This window comes from Oryctolagus cuniculus, chromosome 20 (assembly GCF_964237555.1).
Source record: "Oryctolagus cuniculus chromosome 20, mOryCun1.1, whole genome shotgun sequence".
In the NCBI taxonomy this organism is placed as follows: domain Eukaryota; kingdom Metazoa; phylum Chordata; class Mammalia; order Lagomorpha; family Leporidae; genus Oryctolagus; species Oryctolagus cuniculus.
Genome location: NC_091451.1, coordinates 20,511,159 through 20,523,472, shown reverse-complemented (window position 1 = coordinate 20,523,472; position 12,314 = coordinate 20,511,159). Strand labels below are relative to the sequence as shown.

Below are 12,314 nucleotides of genomic sequence, written 5' to 3'. Positions count from 1 at the left end.
CAGCCGGGTCTCAAACTGGTGCTCATATAGGATGCCAGCACTGCAGACAGCGGCTCCACCCACTATGCCACAGGGCCAGCCCCTTATAGGGTTCTGAAAGAGGCTGGCCTCATCCTGAGAATAAGCCCCAACTCCTGGCACATACCACACTGTTCTTTGAGACTCACTCTCTCTTTATTTTTTAAGTCTATTTTATTTGAAAGGCAGAGGGACAGAAGAAGAGCAGAGAGCTCTCCCATCACTAGTTCCCTCCCCCAAATGCCTGCAACAGCCAAGGCTTGGCCAGGCCAAAGCCAGAAGCTAGGAATTCTGCTGGGGTCTCCTGCATGGATGGCAGGGATCCAAATACTTGAACCATCACTGCTGCCTCCCAGGGTCTGCGTTAGTGGAAGCTGGAATCAGGAGCAGAACTGGGACTCAGACCCAGGCCCTGTGATACAGGATAGGCAGCATCTTAACCACCGCACCACACACCTGCCCCTGGGGCTTCCTCCCAGGCACTGTGGAGCCCGGACAGTGCACACAGGAAACCTCCCCAGCCCTCAGCCCTGCAGCTGGCCCTGAGCACCGATGCTGCCGGCCTGAGCAGCCCATTCCCTGCATGTGCCGGACGCGCCGGCCTCGCAGCACTGCATCACCGTGTGAGGGTTAAGTGTGCGCTCTACAGAGGGACGGGGGTCAGGTGGGGCTAGCCACCCTCCAGCTCTGTGATCTCAGGAACCTGAATAACAGCTGTGACCCCAGTTTTCCCACCTGTGAAAGAGGAGGGGTTGCATGGGAAAGCACATGGCACTCAGAGCAAAGCAAGCCCTCGGTAGACGCTGGCCCTGGGCCGCGGGGCCTCTCGCGTTGGACCTGCAGGGCTCCTGTGCAGCTCTCCCCTCTCCAGCTGTTTCCCCGTGGGCACGCACAACTTTCTCAGGCCTCTGCAAAGCAGGTGGAGGTACCGATGGCGAAGACTCCAGGGGCCACCGTGAGGGTAAACGAGGCAGCGCTGCCCTCAGAACGGTGCCTGGAACCCAGCTAGGGCTGACTTAGTGCGTGCCGCTACTGTTGTCCCAACCTTTTACATCAATCTCTTTTTGTGCATTTTTATATTCCAGGTGCATTGCTTATAAGAAGCAGAGTTGGATTTTGCTGTTTTTTGAATCCAGTCTATCTTTGTCTTTTGCAAAACTCAGCTTTGAGGTATAGCACACACATGATACAATCCTGATGCAATTCAGTGTGTGAAATACAAACAGTGGTGAGCCCCACAAGCACGGTCGAGACTCAGAAAGTTCCATCCCTCCAGCAAGGCCTGTTGTGCTTTGAGTCAATTTCCCTCCCTGTTCCCAGCTCTTAGCAACCACACATCTGCTTTCTATCGTTTCTGTCTTTCCAGGATTTCGTACAAGTGGGATAAAACACTGTATAACTCCCTTTGCCTCTTTCTGGGCAATTTTATTCCATTTGCATTCAATGTAATTGCTGTTACATGGCCATGCACCAGCTGAGGCCGCTTCAGTCACCAGCAGGCTGTGTGTATGGTGGCGGTCCCAGAAGATCGCCTCGCCTGGGGTGGCAGCCACCCTCGTTTGTGTACCTGCACTCCGCAGTGTCCGCACAGCAACAAGATCACCCGACAAAGCATTTCTCAGCAGGCGCCTGGCCGCTAAGTGGCACATGGCTCTACCTGGGTATAAGTCTAACATCTTAACTCTTGCTTTTCTGTTTGTCTCATCTCTTCCTCTTCTCTGTCTTTTCTGGATTCCTTTTGGATTGATCAAATATGATTATTATTATTTTAATCTTTTTTTATTTGAAATGCAGAGTTACAGAGAGGCAGAGGCAGAGGGAGAGAGAGAGGTCTTCCATCCACTGGTTCATTCCACAAATGGCTGCAACAGCCAGAGCTGGGCTGATCCAAAACCAGGAGCTTCTTCCAGGTCTTCCACATGGGTGCAGGGGCCCAAGCACTTGGGCCATCTTCCACTGCTTTCCCAGGCCATAGCAGAGAGCTGGATTGGAAGTGGAGCAGCCAGGACTTGGACTGGCGCTCATATGGGATGCCAGCACTGCAGGCAGTGGCTGTACCCGCTATGCCACAGTGCTGGCCTCTATTTTTATTATTTCATAGCATAACGGTTACGCATTCTTTCGCTCTTCCCTCAAGCCTTTTCCAGGCAGTGGTTCCTAAGATGTGGTCCCTGTAGTGGCAGCATCGGCACCCCCTAGGGACTTGTTAGAAGGGCCAAAGCTCAGGCCCCAGCCCGGGATCCTGGATTAGGAGGGTGGAATGCAGCTGCCCGGGCAGGGTTGATGCCCACTGAGTCCAAGACTCGCTGTCTGTAACCCTCATGTAACCCTTCTGAGCCCCAGTTCTCCCACACGAGACGGGGGCAAGGTGACAGCGCATGCGCCTGCTGTTTCCAACAAAGCAAGCACTAGGGAGATGGCGGCTGCCACTTGGTGGCCCTGGGCTGGGAGGAGTCAGGCTCTGTGCACGTCACCTCACTGCTCCGGGGCGGCGTGGGTTCCGTGCCTGGGTTCGATTTTCATGAGAGCTGCTTTGTTTCCGTTTTGTTGAAACCCTAAACAGTCCCAATTGTAAATCTCAGACCCCAACTTTCTCCCTAGCTCCTGGGGCTGCTGGGAGAGTAGACTCTGGGGAGTCAGCCATTGGTGAACCAGGGATGGGCTCGGAGGGAAATGGTGCAGGCGCCAGGCTCACCTTTCTGCATTCTTCTTCCTTGCTGGTCTTGGCATTCGGACCTCTCGAGTCCTTGGTGCTTCCTTGCTGTGACTGGCAGCTTGGTGTGCCTGTGAGTCTGCCACTCTGAGAGGAAGCCTTCTCTCCTCCTGCGATGTTCCCGTTAGCATGATAGAGTCAACAGGAGCCTTTACAACAGTGCAGCCCCTGGCTCATGGTTGAAAAGCTCAGTACAGTGAATTCCTCTTCTTCTTCCCCCAATACATGCCCCTATTGAGCTGACTCGGTAAAAATCTGCCCCTCTAAGCCCTCCCTTACATTTTCTAAGAATTGAGCCAATGTTGCACTGTGGGTTTGGACTCCAGGGCAGTTGAACTCAGCAGGAGGCTGTAATTGGACTCTGCTGGGAGCCTGGCTGGTTTCTGCTCCCTGGCCTGGGAGGTGGCAGTGTCCGCTCCATCCCCGGATCAGCTCAGGAAACAGCCAGGGCTGTGGCTTCACGGACCCTCTTTCTCCCCTTCTCGTCTCAAGAGGCCCAGGCCCACCCACAGCTCCAAGCACACCAGGTAGAGCGATCTCCTTAGCTTTGGAATCCTAGGCCCCCTTGTGTCTTTCCTCTGCAGAGGAGTGCACCCTTGCACACATACTCACACTCACACAGCCATGCCCTCCCGCAGGTACACAGCAACATGGAATCCGGAAGGCACACACAGTCCAGGTGAGGTGGTGACGGTCGTCGCTTGCTTTGAACAATGAGCTATTGTTCCAGGGACCCAGCCACGGAGCTGGCCCCAGAACAAGCTGGGAGACCCAGTCAGGCCTCCTGCTGGCCAGGATCAGGTCCTTGAACTCTGTGTGGCCCCGATAGGTACCAGGGAACACACACCGCCACCTGGCTGGACCACGGCCCGATGCTGTGGCCTCTAACTTGGGTTGCTTCTCGAAAATGCAGGTGTGGGTGCAAGGATGGGTGTGTGTGCACGGGTGTGTGCATGTGCACGTGTGTGTACTGGGAGGTCGGAGGTGGGGAGGCTTTAGAGCTACGTTCAGCCTCCAAACCCAGAAAGGACCTCCCAGCCTGGGGAGATTTTAAACTGATTTCACATCATTCATCTCAAAGAAATGTATGCACTTAATATATTTTTTTCTGGTTTGAAAGTAGTACATGCTCACTGTAAACAATTAGATGTGGGCAGGAAACAAACGGGCAGTGAAGAGGACGCGAGAAGCCCTGTGCTGCCACCCCCACCCTGTGCTGATCCCGGCTGACATTTTGGCCGAGCTAGGATTACGCGCGCCTGGCGCTCTCTGCTCTCTCGCCTTCCCGCTCATGGACTCTGCAAGGAGCATCTTCTTGAGTCATCATCACTCTCTGTAAACCTGCCCGAGGCTTGTGCCACTGCACTGGGGACGATCATTTATTTTGCTTGTTCCCAATTGGTGGACATTAAAGTGGCTTCCCGTTCTCCCCGGTGGTGCAAAGCCAGGCTCATACATCTTTGTGTGGGAAGCGCCGAGACCACCTGCTTCCAGGCACTGAGGGAGGAAGCCATAGGGGAAGACTGAGGGTGGCTTGTGTGGCAAAGGCTCAAATGCAGGTCCTTGGGCCAACAGAGGCTGACAGGAGCAGTGAGGAGCTGACGCCACTGCCCCTGCCTGCTTGGGATGCACCCCGCAAACACCTGGGTGGTCTCCAACTATCTTTCTCCCCCTCCTGGGGGTGATCGGAGGGCAGAGACTTGCCAAGCTCCCCCGGTGGGACAAAGCAGAGGAAACGGCTGTGTTTGAAGCATGGATCTGCTCTGAGGGTCCTGGGGCTGCCCACTCGAGCCTCAGGGCTGCAGTGGGATGGTGACAGGGCAAGGACTTGACTAAGGGACCCACAAGGCTGCAGGCCAGCAGACAATAAGGCACTGGGGAGCAGAGGCTAAGGAGTCCTCGGGAAGTCGTAGTCCTCCAGGGGCTGAGAAGGGCAGGGCTGGGACTGGGGCAGCACAGGGGGAGGGGGTCCCAGATGTCGCCACAGCTCTGCTGCCCGTCTGGCAGACAGAGGTCTCGCCTTGCCTCTGCCCCCCAACAACCTGCGCACAGGGTGGTGGTAGGGGATGATGGCTGTGCTTCGTGAAGCTCTGGGAGCCCTTGTCTGTCTCTGACTCTTGCGAGGGGGGATTGCATGGACTGCAGGATCAGGGCACACGGGACCACAGTCCACATCACTGACCCTGTCCTCCAAGCCGCCTGGCGGGTGGGGAGATGGAGGGTCAGTTTCAAAGGTCACAAGGGGACAGAACAGAAACAGAACCTCAGGGTCTCTGAGTGCCAAACCCAGGAGGCCTTGGGTCACAGCAGCCCACCTCCACCCTGGCGGACAGGGCAGGGGCTCAGAAGCTGTCTTGGTTGTCCAAAGAAGTGGTCCTGTCAAGTCTTTCCAGAGGAGCCCAGGCAGACGCACATCACTGAGTCCAGAGAGCTGGCTGCATTTTTAACTCCCTGAGTGCAGGAGAGGAGTGGCCTAGACCCACACAGCCTGCCCAGGGCTGCGGGGCCCACCTGTGCACGTGGGGAGCTGGGTGTGCGGCAGCTCGGTGTCCTGGGTGTGCTCCCTGTGTAGGGGGCGGGGCGCTGGGGCCCTGTGGCTTCTCCGCACCCGTCTGTGACCCTTGGTCGGACATTGCTGGAGTCCCAGATCCAAGGAGCCCTTCTCACAGCTCAGAGCCAGGGGCAGCCTCTTGGTGCTCCTCCGCCCTCCTGCGGGCAGCAGCAGGCCATTCCCCGACACCAGCTAAGTCAGGGGACCCCCGCCCAGGCCTGATTCCTGGAGCGGGGCTCTGTCTTCCAGTGGTGTCGCAAGAACCAGCTTTCTGGAATCCAGCCCTCTGGCTTGCAGAAGCAGAGAGTCCTTCCCAGGCTTTGCTGTGGATTCTCTACGGGGGCAGAGCCGCCCTGTTGGGTAGGCAGGGATTTCACCGTCCCCACTTCGTGGAAACTAAGCGGGGCCAGGGCTGACTCTCCGCTCCTCAGATCAGAAATCCAAGAGGAGATACAACCCCTGCCTCTGGCTCAGTGATGGGGCTGGGAGGGAAAGAATGGGACGCCCTTGAGGCCGCCTGGCCCGCCCCACCCCTCTCCCCCACACCCCTCCTTCACCTGCTACACGCCACCGTGTGTGTGAACTTGCTGTAGACACACTGGATCCATGTCTGCTTTGCTTCTTCCAGCCGTGCAGGGGGTTCCTGGGGCGGGCTGAAGCAGGGAGAGCAGCCCTCAGAGTGTGCCCACACTTCCTGCCCTGGAGCGAGTCATCTACAATGCCTGCTTTTGATGTGTGTCTACACTTCCTACCCTTGAGTGTGTCTATACTTCAACTCGGGTCCTTGGGTTTGTCTACACGGATTCCCCCGCCCTGAAGCGTGTTGTCCTCCTCTCCCGCACTTCGAGTATGTCTGTTCTCTGTGTGCACCTGAGAAATCAGAGCCTGGCTGGGAAAACTCAGAGGCCGGCTGGCGTTGTTGGAGGTTTCAACCCAGAAGGAAGCAGTCGCTTGCCTGCGCTGGTTGCGCTGCAAGCCCGAGTTTGCTTACGGGTTTTCTGCTTTTCTTGCAGGGTGAGGACATGCATGGATTCAGCTTTAAACAACATAGATTTCTGTGTGGCTATCAGTCACCAAAAACACCTGGTAATAGCTAACAGACTCATTATTGATTAAGGCCTTGCATTATATTCCTGCACTTATTCCCACACTGGGATGTTCTCTAAGTGGAGGGAGAGACAAACAATGAGTTGTTAATCACTTTCTGCAAGGCCCTAGGACAAAAGCTCACTCCTTCTTAAGGCACAGCAGGTGCCTCCTTGCCCTCGGCTGATGTTTCCTTCCTCATGGTTGCATTTTTTTCTGAAAGCTCCTGTTAGCTGGGACTTCACAGCTTGGACAGCATCCTGGCTGACTTAGGCCTCTACAGTCAACAACCAAATCCACAACTTACCCTCCATCCCTTGGGTGTGTCTACACTTCCATTCCTTTAGTGTGTCTACACCCTAGCCCTTGAGTGAGCCTACATTCCCACCCGGGGTGTGCAGGTCCAGACCTCAGCACCCAGGAAGCTCCACCTCAGATCCCACAGGAACTTCCCAAAGTCACAGTTTGCCCTAGAGAGGAGATGAGCCCAGGGTGCGCCGTCCTTGTGAGACCCCACCTGGGGCAGGCATCCCAGCATCCCAGCGAGGCAAGCTCTGGGCTAAGTATGGTCCCATTTGACCCTAGAACAAATCGTCCCTCAACCCCAATCTTCCACTCCAATCCGCAGACAAAGATATGGAGGCTCTGAGAAATCAAGTAGCCGGTTCCAGGCCCGGCGCATGGCAAAGGCGGGGCTTGCGCTAAGTCAGACCGCAGAGTGCATGCTTGTAGCCGCTTCAGTTCTGCACCCGGGCCCTGGCCTCAGTGTCTGTCCGTCTTGCTCTCCCAACAGCTCTCTGAGGACGGCTCTGCCGGCCCCGGCTCCTCTCTCCAGCAGCTGTGCCTAGGGCCATGGAGAGCCTGAGTGAACTGCAAAACCCTCTGCTGCCCAGAAGCCCTGCCCACCTGCACGGCGCCTACACCTACCCGGAGGCCTCGCCCAGCTGGTCCTGCCAACAGAAGCTCTACTCCTACCTCCTGGGTGGTGCTGGCCCTGCTCACGCCCACCAGCTCCTGGACCCTGGGTCCCTACAGCTGGCTGTGGAGGCCTGGTACAGGCCCAGCTGTCTCCTGGGGAGGGACAAGGCCAAGGAGCCCAGGGCAGGCAGCTGTGAGACCAGCTTCACAGAAGTCAGGGAGCCCCCCACGGGGCCCACAGAACAGTCCCCAGAGCCTGGGCACACCGAAGGGGATGTCGCCATCCAGACAGTGTCCTACGGCGTCCACGAGGAGCTGCAAGGCCAGGACGATGGCCAGGAAGAGGAGGAGGTGAGAGCATGAGTTTAAAATGCAGATCCCCAGGGCCCTGCCACCAGACCTTGAGATCTGATAGGCCTGGGTTGGGGACCGGGCATCTGAAGGCTACCAGGGCAAAGGTATTCTGACCTAGGTAGAGTCCTCAGTGAGAAATTACCTTGGGTTTGATGACTGACCCATGTGATAGAGTGGAGCACTGATCACCCAGAGACTACACAGTTAATCTGGAAGATGACCACCTAGGTCTCTTTTAGAATCCCATATTTGTTCCCTCCCTCCATTTCCCAAGGAGATCTTGCTATAAGTAGTTTTATAATCTGCTTTTTCTCTCTAAAAATATATATTTCAATATTGCTCCGTATAATTGAGCATTTTTCTACTAAGTGATTTTTTTTGAAAGGCATAGAGACAGAGAACTCCCACCCACTGGTTTACTTCCCAAATGCCCACGACAGCTAAGGGTAGGCCAGGCTGATGCCAGGAGCCAGGGACTCAATCCGGGTCTCCTACATGAGGGGCAGGGACCCAAGCGCTTGAGCCCTCACCTGCTGCCTCCCAGGGTGGACATTAGTAGGAAGCTGGAACTGGGAGCAGAGTCAGGACTTGAACCCAGGCAAGCGGTGTTTTAACTGCTAGGCCAAATACCTGCTCCTACAAGGCGATTTTTTTAATAGTCCCATGGTCTTCTGTTGTAAATTCTTCCATCAATTATCAGCCCATTCCCGGATGTGGACACGCATTCTTTCCTTCGGTAGCGTGCCAAGGCCTCCCCACTGCCCCCTTCGGTGGAGAGGACTGCCCGCTGCTCCATATTGCCCACTGGTGTTCTTGGGGAGCTCTTGCAGTCTGACGGGCTGGGGTGCCCCCGAGCCTGCTCAGCATCGCACGCTGTTTTGCAGAGTGATGCGACTTCATCAGAGAGCGAGAGTGAAGACAACTTCCTCACGCTGCCTCCCAGGGACCACCTGGGTCTCACCCTCTTCTCCATGCTCTGCTGCTTCTGGCCCCTGGGCATTGCTGCCTTCTACTTCTCCCAGGGGGTAAGCACTGCCGGGCCCAGGGCTGCCTCTCTGGCCTCTCCTGCTGCAGGATGCCGTCAGGGGCCTGGAGGGTTGGGCTGCTTTGCTGGGCCTGCGGGTGCCCCCTTTCACCAGCACGTCTCTCTCGTAGACCAGCAAGGCCATCTCCAAAGGGGACTTCCGCCTGGCCAGCACCACCTCCCGCCGGGCCCTCTTCCTGGCCACACTCTCCATTGCCGTGGGCGCCGGTCTCTATGTGGCCGTGGTAGTGGCTCTGGCAGCTTACATGTCCCAGAATGGTCATGGCTAGAGGCCGGTAGGCTCTGCCTCCTGACCGCCCTGGCCCACCAGAGGAAGCCGTGGGGCTGGCGGCTGCAGGCTGCATGGAGAACCCGGGCCCCTAGCAGAACTCGTGAGAGCGGCTCATTGCAGACTGGCCTCCCAGCCTGCAACCTGCAGAGCTCAGCCTCAGAGCCGGCCAGGGGCTCCCTCTGTAACCCAGGCTGCTGATGGGAAGCGAGAGCGGACAGGGCTGCCCACCAGGGCGTCCCAGTAAGCGCAGCCCCGTCCTTTCCCCATCCCCTCACCCATCCACTCTGCCAACTGCCCCACACCCAAGAAAGCGCAGGAAGCTCCAGTGAGGAAAAGGGGGCCCCGGGGCCCCAGCTCCGTCCTTCCAGCCCACGAGGGTCTTCACCTGGGGACATCCTGAGCCTCCCCCAACTCTCTCTGGCTCCGCAATGCCCAGGCCCCAGCCAGCCGGGAAGGAGACACGTGCGGACCCCAGCTTCCCGTGAGCAGTGCCCCTCTATCCTGTGGGCTGAGACACCATGGCCCTGCAGAGAGAAGGGGACCCTTGGCGTCCACGCTCTGAACCAAGGCAGGGTCTCGGAGCTTCTCTGTGTAGGTGCCAAAGGCAGAGGCAATAACCGAGAGACCGGAGGGCCCTGAGATACTGCTGGACTGCGTGAGCCTCCCTGCCCGGCCCCTGTTCCCTGTCCCCCTCATCCTTTTCTGGGCTCTGCCTTGGGGGTCCTGAGCTGCTGCTACTCCAGGTAGACTGGGAGAAAGTGCCAGCTGCCAGCAGCCATGGGCACAAGGCCCTACATCCAGCCCTGTGGGAAACGCAGCAAGGAGGAGTGAGGGGAGATGAGGCGTGGCCTGCTAGGCATCTAGGGGTGCTCAGAGAGGCTTCCTGGGGGAGGTGTCTCTTGAGCAAGGCATAAAGGGTGAGTAGAATTCATCTAAGGGGTCTGTTTCACTTGGCTCCTTGTGTGTGTAGGCAGGGGAGAGGCAGGAGCACCCCGGATTCCAGGCTACTTGGATTCTGCCTGAACCATCCAGGGTTCCGCCAACTCCAAGAGGAAGGTTGGGGCTGCGTCTCAAAGCCTAGGGATGTTTTCCCACCTCTAGACGCTAAGGACCGGGGTGGACCCCTGACCCGCCTCAGGGCATTTTCACAGATATCCCTCCCCCTTCAGGGCTGCTCTCGACACCCTCTAAGAAACACCCAGAATTCTAGACACATCCGGCCACCAGGGGGCAGCACACTGAGAGGGCCGGCCTGTCAGGCCCCAGTTGCAGGACCCCACCATGCACGATTTGGGGACCTGGGCGTTCCCTCGCCCCAGCCAGAGCCTGGGGCTCCCCTCTCCCCCATCTTGAGCCCTGTCCAGCCCTGCACCCTCTGCATCCTCAGCGATTTGAATGCCCGACTATTGTACTTATTGATCCTTGTAATAAACGTTTCTGTAACACCTGGTGGCCTCTTGCTGTCCTCACTTGCCCTGACCTGTGCCTGGGTCCCTTTCCTCTCCACGACTGGCTGCCATGACTATGTCTGCTGCTTCCCAGCCTACAGCAACCTAGGGAGTGGACAAAGCCCACGGATGGCCCCAGGAGGGCCGACGGCCACAGTGTCTACCCCACCCCAGGACTGCTGGGCTCCGAGCAGCCTGGATGTAGGCCGCTGGTGTGCACTGACTGCCAGACGAGGCAAGCGCATGCCTGCAGAAAACCCCTTCCAGCTTCAAGAGCGTCAGAGCTCAGGGAGGAAGGGCTGTGAGCCAGGAGCACTGACGCTCTCCCAGCTGCCTGGAGCTACCAAGGGCGACACAGGCGTGAGGGGCTCATGCCCAATCTTAGATCCCGTGCATCTCCCATGCTAAGGGCTGCTCCTGTGCAGTGTGGACAGGAAGGCTTCTCTGCCCACCTCAGGCCTCAGCCTTAGATCTTCAGTCATCTCTGCCTCTTGGGCACCCAGGACCTGCCCTGTCTGGGCTGGCAGAGGAGCTTGTCTGGCCTCTTGGTCACAGTGCAAGAGAGCCCAGCCGGCGCCACAGCTCACTAGGCTAATCCTCCGCCTAGCGGCGCCGGCACACCGGGTTCTAGTCCCAGTCGGGGCGCCGGATTCTGTCCCAGTTGCCCCTCTTCCAGGCCAGCTCTCTGCTGTGGCCCGGAAGTGCAGTGGAGGATGGCCCAGGTCCTTGGGCCCTGCACCCCACAGGAGACCAGGATAAGCACCTGGCTCCTGCCTTTGGATCAGCGCGGTGAGCCGGCCACAGCGCACCGGCCGCAGCGGCCATTGGAGGGTGAACCAACAGCAAAGGAAGACCTTTTTCTCCATCTCTCTCATTGTCCACTCTGCCTGTAAAAAGAGAGAGAGAGAGAGAGAGAGAGAGAGAGCCCAGGGCAGGGGAGTGATGCACACCCCACACCCACGCGTGCACCTGCTGCACACACACACACATGCTGCCTGGGCCAGGTGCGCTGGGACGGACACTAGCACACGGGTTGTATGTTCAGGGCTGCACTTAGGATAGTGTGTGAGAGATAGAGAGGAAGGAGGGGAAACCGGGCAGAGGTCAGGCTGTGGTGCAGTCCTGAGCCACAGCTTTGGCCTCTGGTGATGAACCACGCTGGAGTGAAGGGCCAGGCCTTTCTACCATCCTATTGGTCAGCCCTCGGAGGTGCGCCACCCAGAAGAGGGGTGGGACTCCAGGGCCAGGTGGCTTTCTTGAGAGGGGGCAAACTCCCAAGAGGGAAGGCCCCGGAGGCTGGTTGCTGCCAGCTCCTGCCAGCACCACAGGGCGGTCCATCCTTCCGGAAGGGGTCCTGAGCAGCACGTCACCGCATCCCCGCACCCGCCCACCGCAGCAGGCATGCTATGTCCACCCAGATCCCCTCTGCATTCACCTCTGCCCACGGAAGGCCGCTTCCTGGGGATCGGGGGCTCCTGGCCAGCAAAGCCAAATCAGCTGAAAGTGCCGAGAGCCTGTGCGGCCGCCAGCCGATGACCAGCCGATGACGAGCGCCCGTAGGCGGGTCGATACCCCAGATGTCTTGCCCTGGGGTGGAAGGACACCAGTTGGGATCCACAGTGGCTCCCAGGGGGCTTGAACTTCAGCTGCCCAGAAGAACAAAATGCAAGCAGAGGCGGGCTGGCAGCATCCCGCCTGACAGCACGGCCCTTGACAGCTGCCTTCCTCTCCCTGTCTTTTTCCGGTGCGCCTACTGCGCTGCCTGTGGTTGTCTCCCAATCACCACCTGCCATTGAGTCCTTGTTTTGGCGTTGGTTCCCGGGGGACCCCAAACCGAAGCACATACGTACACACTCACATGCACATGCTTCTGGGCATACATTTGCATATACATGCACTTGCACACAGAC

At 58.0% G+C, this 12,314-nt stretch overlaps 1 protein-coding gene across 2 annotated transcripts in view; it reads left to right on the top strand.

The window, feature by feature from the left end:
- Window positions 1-10,397, top strand: part of SYNDIG1L (synapse differentiation inducing 1 like) — a 19,913-nt gene extending 9,516 nt beyond the window's left edge. The window contains exons 2-4 of one of the 2 annotated variants that reach the window (XM_017349494.3): window positions 7,162-7,637; window positions 8,525-8,665; window positions 8,796-9,093. In XM_017349494.3, coding sequence (XP_017204983.1) covers window positions 7,221-7,637; window positions 8,525-8,665; window positions 8,796-8,954 — 717 coding nt within the window. In that variant the 5' untranslated portion in view covers window positions 7,162-7,220 and the 3' untranslated portion in view covers window positions 8,955-9,093. Of the gene's footprint in view, window positions 1-7,161; window positions 7,638-8,524 lie in introns of both variants that reach the window. The other variant, XM_070065033.1, reaches the window with a different exon arrangement.
- The last annotated feature ends 1,917 nt before the right edge of the window (window positions 10,398-12,314 follow it).